This window comes from Schistocerca serialis, chromosome 3, assembly GCF_023864345.2.
Source record: "Schistocerca serialis cubense isolate TAMUIC-IGC-003099 chromosome 3, iqSchSeri2.2, whole genome shotgun sequence".
NCBI classification, from domain to species: Eukaryota; Metazoa; Arthropoda; class Insecta; order Orthoptera; family Acrididae; genus Schistocerca; species Schistocerca serialis.
The window spans coordinates 288,505,450-288,527,052 of record NC_064640.1 but is presented as its reverse complement, the minus strand read 5'-3'; the positions used below and the strand labels follow the sequence as shown (position 1 = coordinate 288,527,052).

Here is a 21,603-nt window from a genome sequence, read left to right as displayed (position 1 = left end):
ATTACAATCGAAATACTAAATCGGACAATTAATTCATCTAGCATTATTATTATAGTATCAACACTTCTGGCGACCGTTTATTTAATTTTCACGTGAATAGTGCAGTTATATTTCCAACCAGACCTATTTAGCTGTGCGAGTTTTCGAAGTCAACAAAGTCCAAGATAGTGATAATGAGGAAATTTGTTTGCTACAGCATTACACGTATCCTACTTGCGGCCCGTATCTGCCGAGATGACGGAAATGCTATTCCAATTACCCATATACAATATAGCTGATATTTATTCCTCGAGGTACAGCGCAGTATAAATAAGGATTTTTAATGTAGAAAACATAATTTTACAGCAGTTTAATAATCACGGCTTCTTTTACGGCTTGTAGTCCGCACAGCTGATACGTCGTTGATATTTCTTGTAAACCATCAGTCTCTTAAATGGTTTTATTCCACCCTCAACCTCTACCTACTACGAGCTAAACTTTGAATTCCCTGTTGTGAACAGCACTGTACAGCATATCAGTAGGTATCATGAGAAACGGCTATAGGATGTTGTCTTTTAGCACCCCTAATGAGGTCGGACGATCGCGGTAGACTTGTGTCATCAGTCAAGCCCACAACCAAATATCACACGGCTTGAGGTCTGGGGACCTGGGAGGCGAAGCACGACGGAAGTGGTGGCTGAGCACGCGATACTGACTAAACGGTGTGCACAAGAGATTCTTCACACGTGTAACAACTTGGGGTGGACCGCTATCCTGTATAAAAGTGGTACCTCCCAGTAGGTGTTTATCAGCCAGGCTAGGGACGATGCAATTCTGTAACATACAAGCATACCTCACATCCGTTGCGTTGACAGTTTGGAAAGCAGCACCAGGCGCTCCCTCGAAGAAAAAGGGTTCGATCACGACTAACGTGCTAAAGCTTCATTAACAGTGCCTTTTCTGGTGAAGTCAATATGTAGTACTTGCTGGTGCACCTGACTCCCTCTCTCGCTGTAGCTCATTTTATACACGATTCCCATGCGGCGTCACTGACGTGTAGTTGTCCAGCGCCATCTGTTGGCCTGTTTTTGCACTCGTTCTTGGTTTCCATAAAATCTAGAGTTATAAAACAACCGTAGGCTACTGTAGACTACCAGAAGAAAGCGCAGACAACGAGATTACGGTAGTTTTTCTAGTAGCTTTGGTTAGCTAAGGTCGTACCCGCGTTACCGGTACGTTGGATGTTTTGCATACCTGTCGGGGGCTACCTCGTGAAGATCGCTTTCTTTGCGTATGCGATCAATATTTTATTAGATTTCCCTAAAAACTAGACATAGTGAACCGTCTAGAAACTGACTGAGATTATATAAAGGGACAGGTAACCTACAGAACATTTTCGTTCTACATAGCTGCTCTCCTATCAGTCACTTTTGAAGAAATAGTATTTATAGAAGAAGTGGTTCAAATGGCTCTGAGCACTATGGGACTTAACTTCTGAGGTCATCAGTCCCCTAGAACTTAGAACTAGTTAAACCTAACTAACCTCAGGACATCACACACATCCATGCCCGAGGCAGGATTCAAACCTGCGACCGTAGCGGTCGCGCGGTTCCAGACTGTAGCGCCTAGAACCGCTCGGCCACTCTGGCTAGCAGAAGAAGTGGAATTGCCAATGTTTAGTTCACGTTTTATTCGAATATTCTTGATCTGTAACGTGAAACAGAAGGATGTTGTAGCAAACATAAATAAAACAATACAGATTTATCATATAGCGCTAGCAAACTAATTTTCTTAACAAAAAGGTACAATGAAAAACTGCAAAACAAAAATGTATCAAACATCACTTCAATATTTTGTCGAACTTATATAAAACATGTTCCTGTTATGCACAAATAACTTCTGCATTTATCAGTAATAACAGTAAACTCTTGCCTTTGATCATGATGAAGAATGTTTTATTGAGTACAAAATAACAACAATAATTGTATATATTTTTATGTCTGTGCATGTAAGCTGTACATGTATGAAAAGTAATTGCTTTGGTTACACAAAACTGCGTAAGCTACGCGATCAGCTAATTTTTATTACTTATAAAATGCATTTTATGTTCTGTAAGGATATAAAATCCACAGCGCACTAACACTGAACGATGCGCGGTTCTAATTATGTGCAAACCAAAAAGAAAAAAAAAGGAGAAGTCGTCGGCTGCCAGTTTCACATTCATTTATGTTTCTTTCCCTACCAAAACTACGGGTAATCATACCATGTACTATGTAATGTATGTAGTGTACAAAAGTTTTGATAGAGCGCATCTCAAATAAAACCCCATGTCATTTCAGGCATGTGTGTCAAGTTTTATCTCTCTGTCTATATTTTAAGTGATTTAGTGCACTTTCAAATGCTAACGGGATTTAATTTAAACTAGACATCCGTGTGTGAGGGAGAGGAACTCGGTGCCACCCCAACGGAAAAGCGCCCTCTTTTCACCTACCGTACCCAAAAAATGTTTATGGATGTTGGGTATATAGTCTCTAGACTCGAATCAACCAAATACTTCTTATTCCGGCACCCAACACAAGTAGTACCGGTCAACCTCGCCACTTTTCCTGTTGCGATGGGCAAAGGTAGACACGACTTGGATTAGTTATATACACATCTGCCATATGTTCTGACATGGCAAAACATAAGGTAATGCGTATTTAACCTCTTAGTTTCAACAGAAGCAAAAAAAGGCAAGTGGTAAAAATTATTTACGAGGGCAGTTCAATAAGTAATGAAACAAATTTTTTTTTTTTAAACAGGGGTTGTTTTATGCAGGATTGATTTCCCCAGTCTTTTAGCTACACAACACTACTTTTCAACGTAATCTCCATTCAATGCTACGGCCTTACGCCACCTTGAAATGAGGGCCTGTATGCCTGCACGGTACCATTCCACTGGTCGATGTCGGAGCCAACGTCGTACTGCATCAATAACTTCTTCATCATCCGCGTAGTGCCTCCCACGGATTGCGTCCTTGATTGGGCCAAACATATGGAAATCCGACGGTGCGAGATCGGGGCTGTAGGGTGCGTGAGGAAGAACAGTCCACTGAAGTTTTGTGAGCTCTTCTCGGGTGCGAAGACTTGTGTGAGGTCTTGCGTTGTCATGAATAAGGAGAAGTTCGTTCAGATTTTTGTGCCTACGAACACGCTGAAGTCGTTTCTTCAATTTCTGAAGAGTAGCACAATACACTTCAGAGCTGATCGTTTGACCGTGGGGAAGGACATCGAACAGAATAACCCCTTCAGCGTCCCAGAAGACTGTAACCATGACTTTACCGGCTGAGGGTATGGCTTTAAACTTTTTCTTGGTAGGGGAGTGGGTGTGGCGCCACTCCATTGATTGCCGTTTTGTTTCAGGTTCGAAGTGATGAACCCATGTTTCATCGCCTGTAACAATCTTTGACAAGAAATTGTCACCCTCAGCCACATGACGAGCAAGCAGTTCCGCACAGATGGTTCTCCTTTGCTCTTTATGGTATTCGGTTAGACAACGAGGGACCCAGCGGGAACAAACCTTTGAATATCCCAACTGGTGAACAATTGTGACAGCACTACCAACAGAGATGTCAAGTTGAGCACTGAGTTGTTTGATGGTGATCCGTCGATCATCTCGAACGAGTGTGTTCGCACGCTCCGCCATTGCAGGAGTCACAGCTGTGCACGGCCGGCCCGCACGCGGGAGAGATCAGACAGTCTTGCTTGACCTTGCGGCGATGATGACACACGCTTTGCCCAACGACTCACCGTGCTTTTGTCCACTGCCAGATCACCGTAGACATTCTGCAAGCGCCTATGAATATCTGAGATGCCCTGGTTTTCCGCCAAAAGAAACTCGATCACTGCCCGTTGTTTGCAACGTACATCCGTTACAGACGCCATTTTAACAGCTCCGTACAGCGCTGCCACCTGTCGGAAGTCAATGAAACTATACGAGACGAAGCGGGAATGATTGAAAATATTCCACAGGAAATTTCCGGTTTTTTCAACCAAAATTGGCCGAGAAAAAAAATGTGTTGCATTACTTATTGAACTGCCCTCGTACTTATAATACACTACAACACAGCACGATATTCTTACCCGATATTTTAATCATGTACTTTCATTATTAATTGGTGGCTGCAGTTCCATGAACTTTCACTTGTACTACGATTATTTTGTCTAGTAGCGTGAAGCTACTGCTCATTTGCTCCAGACTGTTTCACTAATTAACTCTGTGTGTGTGTGTGTTTGCTGACGTGCACTCTTTTTGATCGCAGATGGGCATTTCCCCATCGACCTGAACAGCGTGCATAGGGACCACCCGTTCCTGGATGCCGACTCGCTGAAGTCGCTCTTCCGCCGGCTGCACACGCTCAACAGGAGCGCTGCTATCAGAGTCGACAAGACCAAGGTAAGCTTCCATTTTCTTCTGTACAGTCATACTTGCTGGGACGTACAACGGCGTGCTGCTAAATTAAAATTTGCCAACTGTATCTCACTACGCGGGTATTTGGAAATGTAGACTGTGTGACCTTTAATGTAGGGCTAATGTTAAAAACCTAGGTAAGATGTAATATCTATATCAAAAGGGCTTCCATAAAATGGAACAATTTTAATACTGTAGCTAACGCACATGTAATGGAAAACCTTTAGTCCCGTCTCCTTCATAAGGAGCAGGATGTCCATTCGGTTGCATAAAGGATATAAACTTCGCAAAAAGGTTTAACTATTAGCCTCATGAGTCGTAAACTCTTTCTCAATACTTTTTTGACCACAAGAAATCTGTATGTAAATGCACTCTCAGTGTGTTTCAGTAGAGTTTGCTGTGTCTCCCATCTTAACCCTTAATTGTAGTCGTGGTTCCAGTGGACCAATGTTCAATCTTTTATTGTGTGTAAAAAACGTAGTGGCAGCCACAGCCCACCACGCTCCTAGGTGCCTACCGGCAGTAAGCCAGAGACCGAGCTGCGTGACGCAGTCGTCTTTCGCTCGCTGCTTCTGAGGTCACCATCGGTGTACGCGCGGGCCGCTGGATATATGATTTATTTGGTTTTCTCGTGTCTTTAGTTTTACTGTTTTATTTCAGGTTTTTGTACTGGCAAAGTTAAGCAGTGTCTCTGGAAATCGATATGACATATAAGCGCAATGGCTGAACGTTGAATTACGCAGCTACGAAAACGAAATTGGAAAGTACACCTCCGCGTAATCATCTTTCGTCTAAAAATCCAGAAAATTAGTTCTCAGACAGTAACGAGGAGTTTGCGATAGCGAGTGATCGTGACTCAAATTCGGAATTGTCTGACAAGGAAAAGATTCATCAAGATGAAATTCAGGTGAATGAAGAGACTAATTACACGAAACAATTTTACCAAATAAAGAAATTCACACGGCCTAAAACACGCTCGTGTGAGGAGAGATAATATTATCAGATTTTCACGTACCACTACTCGATGAAGACGCATTGGGCCATTTGATGTAAATGAAGCATTTCGAGATAATATAAGAGATTCTCATTGTGTCCGCCTAAATAGGAGCAAAGATTGTACACTTGCACGCTAAGTGCAAGTTGCCTGTTTTGCGTGGCTTGTTAGAAACCACTGTGCTATTCGCGCATGTAACTTGGCTCAATTTGAGCGCTGTCAGTAAATCGTGCATAAGAAAATTTTAAGTTTTAGTTTTGATGCAATGAAGAAGCACTTTTTAGATTTAAGGAAAAATTACTTTTTTGTCATTGTGTAGTACATTCTACACATTTTTTTCAGTGGCATGTTTCCAATTTAGACTGATTTATGTAAGTGCAAATTAGAGTAAAAACTGGAATTTCATATCGTTAGTTTTGCTCAGTACTACGTTTGTTAATGTTTAAGTTCACAGGTTTAATAAAAAAATTGAAAACGAAAACATACTTTTATTTTTATTATTATTTAAAAATAGCTCGGTCCAGCCGACCCACGACTACAGAAACGCTGCTACTTTTCACGACTACAGTTAAGAGTTAAAAATGACAAAGCGGCTTGTGTACGCTATTCAGTCAGTCAACGTGCCTCGAAGAGTCTTTCAAACTTACACAGTTCGTATGTGCTATCTCTTAAGAGCCACCAGGCGCTTTATCTCTGGTGTTTCGGCAGATATTTGCAATTTAGTTTTTCAGTGTGTAACTACAGTCATCCAAACAAATACCGCTCATCACGTCTCTCATGTGACTCCCAGTGTCGAAGGAAATCGCCGGTTTGTTTCCCATTGCAAACAAAATGATTTTTGAAGCAGAATTCTACGTGGCCTTTCGATAGGGCGGTCCCAGATTAGTCTAGTGCCATATTTTTTTTATCGGTATGTATTAACAGGGACAGTAAAACAGGAAGAATAAATCAGAACCTCATCAGCGACACAGCAGCGCCGGTTATTCTTAGTGTTTTACCGAATATGGGACCACTCTATCGAATGGGCCGGTAAAATTTGTTTCTAACGCGAAAGAAACCAGCGATTTCCGTCGACACTGTGAGTCACATGAGAGGCGTGGTGAGCAGTATTTGTTTGGGCTGACTCCATCTACAAACTGAAAAAACGAAATTGCAGGCATCTGCCGAAACACTAGAGAAATAGCGCCTTATGATTCTTAGGAGAGACACCCTGTATTTATATGGTATTAAGGGTAGAAGTGCAGATTTTTTATTGGTGACTGAAGATAGTGTAATGATTAACATTACATAAGTATTTACTTCATTTGCAGACTAATAGTTACAGCTATTAGGGGCTGTATGTTTACAGCATGGTTAGAACCACCAAGTACATGTGGCAAGTCATTATTGCTAATTTCCCCATGGCCACCATGTCAGTGTGGACAGGACGCCACAAAACGATGAGTCTATACTGACAGGCGTAGTCCACCTAGTGGTGCAGTTACAACCGTGCAGAAAACATCAGGTAGTAAATTGTGTGATGTGTTTCCAGGAAGACTGTTAAACCCAGAGAAAAAAGCAACTAACACACTGAAATGGGTACATAGTAAGGTACCAACGATCGCAATATCTGCGGCAACATCGACATATTCAATCATTCATACGTATTCCATTTATATCATTGTGCAATCACAATCGCCCAGATGAGATACAGCCTGTTGCTATGGACAGCCGTGGACCAGGTGAATACTGAATCCGGATACTTGAAATTCCCGTGCAGCTCGAAGAATAGACGTAAGGGTTCGCCAGACCTCCGCGACGTACGTGCAATAAAAGAAAACACTTTCCAGTTTTACATTAAGTAACTATTACTAAGATAAAGCAACTAACTTCATTACATTATAAACTAAACATTTATCGTGTAAGTGGCTAAGTCCTCTGAGGTACAGCACAAAACCTGTATCAGTAAACTTTCCATTTGGTGATTTAAGATGTTCGTTCCATTATTGCTCCTTGTTTTTTTGCTAGTTTTCTTGCATTTGTCCACATTCGGTAAAAGCTCACTTCGTTCCCCAAGTAGAAGTACTAAGATGTTCTACTGTTCCTCACGATAACCCATTCGTATCCCAGATTTTTGTCGATGTTATAACCTGAAAAATTCTACAGCAGGAATAAGGTGATGCAATTGTCTAGAGAACTAACATATCATGATGCAGCCGTACAAATTTTTCATGTGAGGTAACACACGTAGTCTTGATGTGACTGTAGGATTAAAAAATTACTTTGTTGCTTCCATGGTGATGGAAGACGGCGGGGACGTAAGCTGTTAAGACGTTTGCGGAGGACACAAAAAATATTTTATTCCCTCATTCTTCTTTTCGTTCATCTGCTCAATTGTATTTATTGTTTCCAGTTTCACATGCTATCGAGTTCAAAGAGAAATAGTTCCATCTTCAAGTACTTTTGTTAATGTTTTCACTCATTGTTCCTAAGCTGGTACTTCGATTATGTTTATCATTTAAATAAGAATAACTAAATAAATATTATCTTTTTTCATCATGCGGTTGGAAAAACGGAGAATATTTTTCATATCTACATGGTAAATGTAATTCGGGCACGTATCCAGTTTGTTTGTCAGCCTGTTGAAGTATATTTGGGCTTATTGGCACATGGAAAACAATTTCCTCGCGGTTATTATTCGATAACATCATTGTTTCTAATGTAGATCAATTCCCACATCCACTTAATATGCCTGAAGATGCAGCAGTTCGACTGTGAAATCGATAGAATATAATACTGAAGACAATAAATACAGCTAAGTGAATAAAGAATAAGAAAAAAGAGGGGACTTTAAATATTTCTTTTCTTCTACGAAGGAAAAAACTAAGAAATCCGGATCTCTACATTAGAAACACAAGGACCAAACTTTCTATACAGTACCAGTTCGCAGCTCGTGGTCGTGCGGTAGCGTTGTCGCTTCCCGCGCCCGGGTTACCGGGTTCGATTCCCGGCGGGGTCAGGGATTTTCTCTGCCTCGTGATGACTTGGTGTTGTGTGATGTCCTTAGATTAGTTAGGTTTAAGTAGTTCTAAGTTCTAGGGGACTGATGACCATAGCTGTTAAGTTCCATAGTGCTCAGAGCCATTTGAACCATTTTATACACTAACACGAACGACATTGGAAAAATAAAGAAGAAATGTGTAGTTTGTACGTGTTGAAACGATACAGTCCTGGTTGAAATCTTCAGATGGATGAGCTCTGACCTCTTGTTACGAAGCACTAAACATCATCGGCATAAGATTTTGATGTACAGAAGAGACGAGATCGTTTTAGGCAAATTTTTTATGAAATAAAAATCGAGGGGTGATTCTTGTGTACACACTACAATGCCTCTGCTAGTTTCAACTGATATCCTTCATACAGTATAGGTTTATAGCAACGACCTGAATTATTTTGTATTGACGATGAAGTCGCTGGTTGACGATAATAATTTAAAAATTTTATCGTAATCATAATGTAGTTTCATTTTTACGAGATAAAAAGAAAGATTGGGGATTGACGGCCGGCCGATGAAGAAATTATTTGAGACAGCGCAGAAGCTTTGATGATTGGACAAGGACAGTGAAACGTACCTGCTTTCAAATTTCGACAAGTGAAACGTCTCTATTTTAAATGAAATTGATCGTGAATGTGTTGTGTAATATATTGGGCAAGCCCTTCTTATTGCCATCACAGACCGCTATGCCCGAGGGAATTTGTGAATTTAAGGGGAATGTCTGTAATACCAGTTCATTGTACTGTCTTAGATCACTTGAAATAAAACGGGCGCCAGCCCACGCGGAAAAAAGTTATTTCAAATCATTAGATTATAAGTGTAGAATTTACTCTTTTGTGGAGCTAGGATTCTGATTAAAACTACGGTCTGCTATGAGTAAATTGCTATAATTTCTCAGTTATCTTGAACTTTTTAAATGTACTTTAAATGAGCTAAGACGTACTTTCGATTTTGAACTTTAGCAAAACTGTGTCTTTTAAGTATGGAGAAATTAGTCAACAGATAATTTTACCATCGCGACTTGAAAAATGTTACCTCACATTAACGTATACTTCAATAAACACTTCACTTTAACTACCAAGTACCAACTATTTATAAAGAAACAAACAAAAATAGAGCACAGGAAGAAACTAATTCAACTTTACACGAAGGAGCTTTTAGAACAAATCATCACAACTGAAACCTAAAGTTCGCGTAATGAAATTTAATATATTTTAGAATAGTCTTGATTTTAAGTTTTAATTTTAAAATGTAGGAATGCAAACTGCTGAGAACTTTTAACCCTGTTTTTGTCATTTGGCTGTTTTGAACACGAAAACTGTTTCATTTCAAAACCAGGTATCAGATTTCGTTTTCACCGTTAACTTACATGATTATCGATAGGTATGTAACCCTAATCCCTGAATAAGAAATAATGACAATACAAATCCATAGTACTCATGGAATGAAAGTTCTTTACAAACTTGAAATATCGTCTTTATAACAAGTACAAACACAAATGATTATCAACTTTCTGAATAATAACTGAGAACAGTACCATACTGAAGAAAAATGTCGTATACCAGGTGTGTATTCAATCTTGTGTTGAGTGTGTTAGAGAGGAGAAGGATATCGGCCATACCCTTTTCAAAAGAACCATCCCAGAATCCGCCTTAACCTATTTAACGAAACCACGTAACGTAAATTTCGATGGTCTGATAATGACATGAAGCCGCTGCTCCCTTATGCGAGACCAGTGTCTTAACACTGCGCCTTATGGCGCAGCCTTTCCTCGGTATACCAATGTTCGAGTGACGGCTTTCCTCCTCTGAACATTGACCAAACGGCACAGGATAATTCTATCTTGTACACCGAAGTAATTTTGATAACGTTCATGTCAAACCAAAGGAACACAGTGCCATTAACTACGCTAGGATCATTGTTCGGTTCTTGGGGCGCCCTGCCATACGGCATTATTGTATGGTAGACACAGAAAACAATTGTTCGTTAATGAGAATTGATTGGACACGTGTGATTCAATCAGACAGGGCCCTCGGCCGAGGCCGAACTCGCTATATCGCGCCGTTGCTCTGGCTATTGACCCACAGGGAAAGTGGGAGGGGTTGTCGGTTCAGATGCCGGTTGTGAAAACACTCTCGTCGCTGGAATTCGGCTGGCAAGGGGTGAAGTTATGACGAGATACAACTTCCCAAACATGCGACCAAACTTCCTATCGTTGCGATCTACCATCCCCCGGGAACAGGTTATCCTTGCAGGCGACGTCCCATATGGAAACTTAACTTTCTCAGATTCCTATCACACACACAACAAAGAGACAACAATCTACATCTCCATATATATACTCCGGAAGCCAATGTATAGCGATGTAACTTTCACAAATTCTTATCAGGGCCAGGGCGTGCGTGTCGGAGAGGAAATCGTACAAATATTGGCCATCTTCTACTTTAGTCCATTTGCGTGTTGAGCGAGGGGAAAATGTCAATCTGTATGCCTCACTTCGCGCCGTAGGCTCTCTCATCTTATTCTCATGGTCCCTACGCGAGATGTATGATGGTGGCACCATAACTGTCGCAATGTCTGCCTCGGATCTGGTTTTCTAAATTTATACAACAGCTTTCGCATGAACAACTTCGCCTTTTTTCGAAAGATTCCCATTTAAGATTCCCGAACGTCTCCGTTACATTTTTATATGGGTGATATAGAAACTGTTACGATCCAAGCAGCGCGTCTCTGAGTTAGCTCTATTTCTACTGCCATGCGTACTTGACGGTATTTTGATCGACAGTCCCAAGTTTTTGTTTGAAGCAACTATTTAATCTCAAGCCGTTATCACTCAAAAAAACTCATCCAGCTCAAGGGTCGATTTTCGAGATATGTATTCGTCAAATCGAATGAAACAAGAAGTTTACTGTTAACAGCCATTGTTTGTTTATATCCTCAAGGCGTTTCTAAGAATTAAACCTCCATCCTCAGGTGGGTTTACATGTGTTAGTCCAAATGTTCAATTTGTGTGAAATCTTATGGGACTTTACTGCTAAGGTCATCAGTCCCAAAGCTTACTCACTACTTCGCAGGAGACCTTCTGTAAAGTTTGGAAGGTAGGAGACGAGATACTGGCAGAAGTAAAGCTGTGAGGACCGGGCGTGAGTCGTGCTTCGGTAGCTCAGATGGTAGAGCACTTGCCCGCGAAATGCAAAGGTCCCGAGTTCGAGTCTCGGTCGGGCACACAGTTTTAATCTGCCAGGAAGTTTCAACTAAAACAGTATACAACCAGTGGTCACAGGCTCCTTTCTCTGTCGTAATACATCATATATAAACTGTCATATTTTGTAGCCGGCACGGTAACTCAGCGTGTTCGGTCAGAGGGTTAGCTGCCCTCTGTAATAAAAAAAACTGAGTTAATGGATCAACGACGAACTGGAACGGGTGTCTTGCGACGTCCGCCCCGACCAGATACAACGAACAAAAAAAAAAAACGAACAAAATGAGATCAATTTGAAAAAATTAAAAAAAAAGGTTAGAGCACTTGCCCGCGAAAGGCAAAGGTCCCGAGTTCGAGTCTCGGTCGGGCTCACAGTTTTAATCTGCCAGGAAGTTTCATATCAGCGCACACTCCGCTGCAGAGTGAAAATCTCATTCTGGATACTGTTTTAGTTGTTTTATTTTCAGACTTAGATATACTTGTAGTTTTTAGTCAAAAACCTCCCCAAAATCTTGTTCTGAAATAGCGTTATTGTTTTTCCACTAGACAGTGCCACAGGTTATCCCGACGTCCTAACACAAAAAACATATGTCGTACTAACACGCGTAAATCCACCCGATGGTGGATGTTTAAACCTTAGAAATACGTTGATGATATAAGTAAACGCACCGGTAACAGTAAACTTGTTGTTTCATTCGATACCTATAACAGTCGCGGTAAAGCCTAACCTAAAATGTTCACATTTAAAATTTGTTAAATGAAAGATTTAGAAGTTTTATTTCTTAGTCGCTGTTGTAATTTTTGAAAGCGAGATAAAGAGAGTCATTTCAGGAAAACTAAAGATCTAATGTTCAACCATGCGTCTTAATCTCAGTTCACATTTTTACCATACGCCGTATCGCTGCTACAGCAGTCACTACCTTCTTTGGAAATAATTTTTTTTCCCCGCAACTGGAAATCCAGAGTTCTTGCTCGCTCATGAGCACTGAAGTAAAAAAATTTGAGAACGGATGTCTTACCGGCCATTTTCTAGGTCGCACATCATTTCTTATCTCTAAAATTTTTATTACCATACACTCCATGCGAATTTAATATGCCTGTTTTATACACACAGCGACTCTAAGGGACGAAATGACCTCATTTCTGTTGTTTGATCTTTTGTAAACATTTAGCGCTGATGACGAGTTTAAAAAGCTTTCCAGCAATCTTCTTATGAACAAGATAGCTGACTTGTACACACTGTACACTGTGCTGCTACGTTGTTCTGATACGGAAAATATAGAAGATCTGTTTTATTTACATTGACAGAGAAATGAAAGTCTAAATGAGTGTTTTATGAACCAGTTGTTTCAAAATTTTTACTTACCCCTCTTCTCTGTCCGGTCACGTTGAACTGTTTCTATTTTCTTAACAATGTTTCACATAAAACCGATTTACAAACTTTCATAAATCACACTATAAATTTTTCCGTCAGCTGCTCGTTACCCACTAAACATCTTCCGGATGTAGTTTAGTTACTTAAAAATCACACACCGACGACGACTGAAATATTTCTCGATATTCTGATTCCTTATTTAAATAGGTTCATTCAAGTGTTCTCCCGGCTGTGACACAAAACAAAATTAACCGCTGGTAAAAAGTTTGTTGTTTCACTTCACTTGAATGGAAACATTTTCTGAAATGGAAAGTCTGGAGTCTACCAACTTTGCAGACTCGAGGCTTCCTTAAAGCGCGTATTTTAATTTTTAATATTAAATGAAGCAGCTGACAGTTGAGAATACTGAATAACGTTAAGCACTTCAGGATGTAGAGGGCATTTACTTGTAAAACTGTCCATTTCACTGTCAGGTTGTTTGAGATCTATGTCTGTCTTACGAAATTTGCAACATAATACACGTTTTCAACATCAGTTTTATTGCCATAGCGTGACTCCTTTTGGCAGCCCATTGCCCTGTCCGGTTGTTAATCTTAGCACAATGTTGGTAGTATAGTCGTGAACATTTCTTAGACGCGCGATGTGAAGTAAAGGGATACTGTCACCATATAGACGACAACCTAAGTTGCACATTCATCTGAAATATCATCCTTCTCTGTGCCATTTACGCTATGGTTATATGAACGTTTCTCTTCATCATTGCTGACACAATGTCGAGTGACTGATTAGGAATACCGGTAACAACATTAAATACAGCTTGCGCACCGGACTGAGTAAACATTTTGTACGAATTGTATTTCTTTTAATATTTTAGTCTAGCTGGATTTTTAAATGGTGGTATGTTCGAAACGACTGCACTAATCATAATTCCCACAACAATTGACAACATCAGTAAAGCATTTTTACAGTTTATACTAATGTCGACAAATGCTTTGTTTTCAAGAACTTAACGACTTGAAAATGATTTAAAGCTTGAAATTTAAATTTCGGAAAGTAAGCACTCGATGGCGAACATATTGTTCTTTTTTGAAAAAAAAATATTAGTCTTAACTCCTGTTCAAATCCTAATCTGGATAAAATATATAACTCAATGTTTTCGAGTCCCGGAGCATCTCTCTTACACTTTAGATGAATTCTGTCGGAATATTAGGAATCTAGCACTGCCTCTCACGATTTCTTTGACATCTTCCGTCAGGCGCATACCATAATAATTCCAGGAAATGGAACAATAATCTGGGCTTGGTCGCAATAATCTTGCATTCAGTTTTCTAAATAACTGCCCTGCATTTTAGCAGAATTTTCCTTCCTCCACAGCTACCGATCCCATGCATTGATATTATTATCGTTTCGTAGTATTATTCCTAGTTATATAAACGATGAACAGGCTCAAGACGTTTGATACGAATCTTGTTACCTGATGCGATGGTTTCTGTTTATTTTATGCCATTGTCTTGCACTTTTCACATTTATTTATTTATTTACTGGCTACAAGAAATTTATGGGGTGTTGTCTAGATATATGGGGCGTTAAAAATATTCCGTTTTACGGCAGCGTATATGCAACACAGCGCGACTCCTATGCGGTTATATAAGCACCGACATGCAGGCAAGGGGTTTTTGTGGCCTTCGAAAGGAAATTTTTTGATCGCTCCTTAAGCTGGTGATTTTCCTTGCCCTTTCAACCAAGCCAAGATTTGCAGGAGGCATTAGAAGCTTTGATGATACTGTGTGTGCCGATGGCGCTCCCGAAGTCTCAGCAACTGCAGCCAATCCGTCCAATGACATTCCCGACGTGCCAGTAACAGCTATCAATTCGTATTGTGGTTCTTGAAATTTTTCGGTTGTGGAAGGCAGGGAAACTTTGTCTTGGAGCACAATGGCTTGAGGGACGTCGTATTGAAATATCTCAGCTACTAGCACTTCCTCTTGTGATGCTTTCGCTTGTGAGTCTATTTTCTTGATCCGGGTTTACCCCACCTGGCGTTCTCGGTGTTGCCCCACAGTGCAAACTGAAGAAAACGTGGTGTTGGAAAGTTAGGATTCAAATTATGGTCATCATATTGAAATATACTGAAAAATATGCATAATCAAAATGATTACTTATCTATATCATAACAGGTAACGCCTCTCCTCAAAACAATGCTCCAAGAAGCGCCAACATGAAGAAAATTCCAGCAAAAACATGAAAAAGATCTAAAACGAAAAGGAACAGGCCCCCAGTAATGGCTGTTACCTTCATCTCCCCAAAATGGCGGTTGCTAGTAGTTCCGAGCGTTATTAGACCAATGCCAGCAATAATCACAGGTATCTGGAGATACCCAGTTTGACCCGTACACCTGGTTTTACCCAACTCTACCCTACATTCATGTGACGTTTTGCTCCTTGCGAGCATAATCTGTTAGCACCCCACAACAGCAGTCCCTAAACTAACTCAGTGCCACCTTGCTCAATGACCAATGATGGTTGGGACTTAGGCTTTTTCGGCGGTGGTGACGCCACATGATTCCACTGCTCGCCTTACTCCTTTGTCTCGAAGTCATCGTAATGCATCCTACACTCGTCCGTCATGATTGTGTGCCTCAGTAAGTCATAAGGTTTGACCTGATACAGCTGTAACATCTCTACTGCTGCCACGATTCAGTTTGAATTGGTGTGAGTAGTCTCGGTACCCAACGGGCGGCGACAGGTGATATTTTTAAAACGTCGTGCAAGATGATGAAAACTCATCCGTGACTGCTTTTCACTTTTTGCACTGTCGTCTTGATTGTGATACGCCGGTCGTCGAGCAGCGGAGCTCTTACATCTCTTGCGATTCCCATTTCTTCACAGAGAGATGGTCCGCCACTTCCTTCTTAGTCAAAATGGTTCAAATGGCTCTGAGCACTATGGGACTCAACTGCTGAGGCCATTAGTCCCCTAGAACTTAGAACTAGTTAAACCTAACTAACCTAAGGACATCACACACATCCATGCCCGAGGCAGGATTCGAACCTGCGACCGTAGCGGTCTCGCGGTTCCAGACTGCAGCGCCAGAACCGCGCGGCCCCTTCTTAGTCATTCAGACTTGTCTAACTGCTGTGGAAGCGTATGCGCCACTCAGAATTTCACATGACGGTTCACTACTGCCGTACACTTCCACAAATTCGGCACTGATTGTTGCAGCGTTGTCCCCTTCAAACACAGAAATAGATATACCACACAATAGTTCACTTTATCGGTTGGCTGCGCTATTTTGTCTGAGCTCATCTAGCGGAGTGCTCGGGTACTGAGGCGCGGGGATTTCAGTGTATGCTAGGATTAAAAACATGTGCCTGCAAACCATGAAAAATTTGTTACGTAACTTTATTTTTAACTATGAATATGCCTCGTACATCGGGTGTGCTCCGCGTCGCTGGTTGCCTACGTTCTAAGAGTATTTCTGTTTCTATGCGGTAATTCCCGCGTCTCATGTTCTGTACAGCTTTCTGAGACGATTACCCCCTAGCGCGATCACCTATCCAGCACTATTCCCACAAAAATTTAGCACCTAACCACACTTTCTGTCGAGGGATGACAATGGGTATTAACTCTTCTGTTTTTAAGGTAGCGAGATATAAATATTTAGTTACCATTCAAGCAAATAAAACTCAGGCATTTCTATGCGTTTTATACGAAACGAAGGGAAATGAGTAAATTGATGGCGGGTGCCGCTAGTTCGTAAGCATGTTTACCACGGGGTGATTGACAGTTACACAATGACGGGAAAAAATCGCAACACCAAAAAATTATTAATGTAGAGTAATGAAATTTTGGCTATACATTTGTGTGGGTAAAATATTTAAGTGATTAACGATGCAAGATCACAGGTTAATATAAACGCGAGATAAGCCATTGCAAATGTGAAATTCTGGTACATTGATAACCTGTGTGACCGCCAGATTGTTTAATGCAAGCATCCAAACGCGCATGCATTGTGTTGTACAGGTGGCGAATGTCAGTTTGTGGGATGGAGATCCTTGCCAGTTGCACTTGGTCGGTCAATACAGGGACGGTTAATGCTTTTTGTGGATGACGCTGAAGTTGTCGTCAGATCGTGTCCCATATGTGCTCGACTGGAGACAGATCTTGTCATCGAGCAGGCTATGGCAACGTGTCACACACTGTAGCATGTTGGTTACAATAGCAGTATGTGGGCGAGCGCTATCCTGTTGGAGAACGTGCTGTTCATGAATGGCAACACAACATTTCGGAACAGCAGATTGACGTAAAAATTTGTAGTCAGGGTGCGTGGGGTAACCACAAGAGTGTGTCACACCCACCACAGACCATAACTCGAAATGTAGGTCCAGTGTTCCTAGCACACAGACAGGTTGGTTGCAGATACTCAACTGGCCTTCTTCCAAGCAACACACGGCCATCACTGGCACCGAAGTAGAAACCGCTTTCATCTGAAAACACAACAAATCTCTACCCTACCCTCCAGCTTCGCAGGAGAGCTTCTGTAAAGTTTGGAAGGTAGGAGACGAGGTACTGGGAGAAGTAAAGCTGTGAGGACGGGGCGTGAGTCGTTCTTGGGTAGCTCAGTTGGTAGAGCATTTGCCCGCGAAAGGCAAAGGTCCCGAGTTCGAGTGTCGGACCGGTACACAGTTTTAATCTGCCAGGAAATTTCATGCTGGCGTATGACTGTAATAAAAATAAAATGGAGGTGGATGGGGCATGCAGCCAAGCACAGATGAACCGACGAAGTTCCTTAGTGGATTCCAAAAGACAGGAAGGGAACGGTATGACCACTTGATGAAAAGTGCGTAGATTATATCAGAAAATTTGCAGCTCAGCATACTTGAGTATCGCTGAAGACCGTAAAGCACAATAAAGGTTAGTAGAGACTTGTACCTAGCAGTTGGTGTAAAACGAAATTCTAACAAATACACTATCTGATCAAAAGTATCCAGATACCTGTTAGTGGACATTCATATGGTGTTTGCCCACCCTTCGCCCTTATGATGGCTTGAACTCTGCTGGAGACACGTTCAGTGAGGTGTCTGAGTGTCTGTGGAGTAATGGCAGCCCATTCTTCTTCAAGACCCGAAACCAGAGGGGATAGTGATTTCAGACGGTGGGGTCTGCAGCGAGGTGGACGTTCCGACTCATCCCAAAGGTCTTCCATTGGGTTCACATCGGGAGTACGGGCAGGTCAGTCCATTGAAGGAGTGTTGTTTTCTGCAAACCATTGTCTCACAGTTGCTGCTTGGGGACAGGGCGAACAGTCGTGCTGATGGAAACAATCGGCGTCTCCGTACTGTTACTCTATAGTACACAGTAGGCAATGCTGTGAAATGTGCTCATATCCTTCCGCATGTAGTGTTTTCTGAATCTCAACACCCTCACCACGAAAAATATCTACACTCCTGGAAATGGAAAAAGGAACACATTGACACCGGTGTGTCAAACCCACCATACTTGCTCCGGACACTGCGAGAGAGCTATACAAGCAATGATCACACGCACGGCACAGCGGACACACCAGCAACCGCGGTGTTGGCCGTCGAATGGCGCTAGCTGCGCAGCATTTATGCACCGCCGCCGTCAGTGTCAGCCAGTTTGCCGTGGCATACGGAGCTCCATCGCAGTCTTTAACACTGGTAGCATGCCGCGACAGCGTGGACGTGAACCGTATGTGCAGTTGACGGACTTTGAGCGAGGGCGTATAGTGGGCATGCGGGAGGCCGGGTGGACGTACCGCCGAATTGCTCAACACGTGGGGCGTGAGGTCTCCACAGTACATCGATGTTGTCGCCAGTGGTCGGCGGAAGGTGCACGTGCCCGTCGACCTGGGACCGGACCGCAGCGACGCACGGATGCACGCCAAGACCGTAGGATCCTACGCAGTGCCGTAGGGAACCGCACCGCCACTTCCCAGCAAATTAGGGACACTGTTGCTCCTGGGGTATCGGCGAGGACCATTCGCAACCGTCTCCATGAAGCTGGGCTACGGTCCCGCACACCGTTAGGCCGTCTTCCGCTCACGCCCCAACATCGTGCAGCCCGCCTCCAGTGGTGTCGCGACAGGCGTGAATGGAGGGACGAATGGAGACGTGTCGTCTTCAGCGATGAGAATCGCTTCTGCCTTGGTGCCAGTGATGGTCGTATGCGTGTTTGGCGCCGTGCAGGTGAACGCCACAATCAGGACTGCATACGACCGAGGCACACAGGGCCAACACCCGGCATCATGGTGTGGGGAGCGATCTCCTACACTGGCCGTACACCACTGGTGATCGTCGAGAGGACACTGAATAGTGCACGGTACATCCAAACCGTCATCGAACCCATCGTTCTACCATTCCTAGACCGGCAAGGGAACTTGCTGTTCCAACAGGACAATGCACGTCCGCATGTATCCCGTGCCACCCAACGTGCTCTAGAAGGTGTAAGTCAACTACCCTGGCCAGCAAGATCTCCGGATCTGTCCCCCATTGAGCATGTTTGGGACTGGATGAAGCGTCGTCCTACGCGGTCTGCACGTCCAGCACGAACGCTGGTCCAACTGAGGCGCCAGGTGGAAATGGCATGGCAAGCCGTTCCACAGGACTACATCCAGCATCTCTACGATCGTCTCCATGGGAGAATAGCAGCCGGCATTGCTGCGAAAGGTGGATATACACTGTACCAGTGCCGACATTGTGCATGCTCTGTTGCCTGTGTCTATGTGCCTGTGGTTCTGTCAGTGTGATCATGTGATGTATCTGACCCCAGGAATGTGTCAATAAAGTTTCCCCTTCCTGGGACAATGAATTCACGGTGTTCTTATTTCAATTTCCAGGAGTGTACTTATCGTAACACCACCTCCTCCATGTTTAACTGTAGACAGCAGATAACGTTGCCCAGGCATTCGCCATACCCAAACCATTCCATCGGATTACAACAGCGTATAGTGTGATCCGCTGTCCAGTCGTGTCGCTTCTCAGACCACCTCAAGCACCATTTAGCACTAACTACAGGAATGTGTGGCTCATAAGGAGCTGCTGGACCACTGTACTCCATGATTTTTAACTCCCTACGCGCGGTTGTTGTGCTAGCTGGATACTGGTAGCACATTGGAGCATCGGAGTGACTCCTACTGATTTCATGCAATTTTTTTCAACCACTCTTCCAATGCTCGACGATCCCTTTCAGTCTGGTTTACATGTGATAGTTCCTTCGCATTTTCACTTGACAATCACAGCACCAACAGTCGAGTTGGCGCCTTTAGAAGGACCGAAATGTCCCTCATGGATTTATTACTCAGGTATAATCCAATGACTAGTTCACGGTAGAGGTCACTGTACTGTCCTGTCCCACCCATTCCGCTGATACTGCTTCTCTACTAACAATATAATATTCCACACCTCCTTTTATACTAGCGGGTCTGCCTCTCGTTACATATAGTCGTCAGTTCCGGATTACATTGGGACGTTCGTGAACTTTTCATCAGATAGTGTATTATAATTGAACGATTTAGTGACAAAACAACTATTTTTAACTACACTACTGGCCATTAAAATTGCTACACCACGAAGATGACGTGCTACAGACGCGAAATTTAACCGGCAGGAAGAAGATGCTGTGATACGCAGATGATCAGCTTTTCAGAGCATTCACACAAGGTTGGCACCGGTGGCGACACCTACAACGTGCTGACATGAGGAAAGTTTCCATCCGATTTCACATACACAAACAGCAGTTGACCGGCGTTGCCTGGTGAAACGTTGTTGTGATGCCTCGTGTAAGGAGGAGAAATGCGTACCATCACGTTTCCGACTTTGACAAAGGTCGGATTGTAGCCTATCGCGATTGCGGTTTATCGTATCGCGACATTGATGCCCGCGTTGGTCGAGATCCAATGACTGTTAACAGAATATGGAATCGGTGTGTTCAGGAGGGTAATACGGAACGCCGTGCTGGATCCCATCGTCCTCGTATCACTAGCAGTCGAGATGACATGCATCTTATCCGCATGGCTGTAACGGATTGTGCAGCAACGACTCGATCCCTGAGCCAACAGATGGGGATGTTAGCAAGACAACAACCATCTGCACGAACAGTTCGATGACGTTTGCTGCAGCATGGACTGCGGTTACCCTTGACGCTGCATCACGGACAGGGACCGAGCGAGGTGGCGCAGTTGTTAGCACACTGGACTCGCATTCGGAAGGACGACGGTTCAATCCCGCGTCCGGCCATCCTGATTTAGGTTTTCCGTGATTTCCCCATATCACTTCAGGCAAATGCCGGTATGGTTCCTTGAAAGGGCACGGCCGATTTCTTCCCCATCCTTCCCTAACCCGAGCTTGTGCTACGTCTCTAATGACCTCGTTGTCGATGGGACGTTAAACACTAATCTCCTCCTCCTCCTCTAGACAGCAGCACCTGCGATGGTGTACTCAACGAGGAACCTGGGTGCACGAATGGCAAAACGTCATTTTTTCGGATGAATCCAGGTTCTGTTTACAGCATCATGATGGTCGCATCCGTGTTTGGCGACATCGCGGTGAA

The 21,603-nt window shown here is 42.9% G+C and overlaps 1 protein-coding gene across 1 annotated transcript in view; it reads left to right on the top strand.

Annotated features, from left to right (window-relative positions):
* The window catches only part of LOC126470792 (stAR-related lipid transfer protein 13), a 254,057-nt gene that overhangs the window by 30,436 nt on the left and 202,018 nt on the right, over positions 1-21,603 (top strand). Inside the window, exon 2 of the mRNA XM_050098802.1 lies at positions 4,280-4,413. Within this exon, the coding sequence (XP_049954759.1) occupies positions 4,280-4,413 (134 nt within the window). The remainder of the gene's footprint in view (positions 1-4,279; positions 4,414-21,603) is intronic.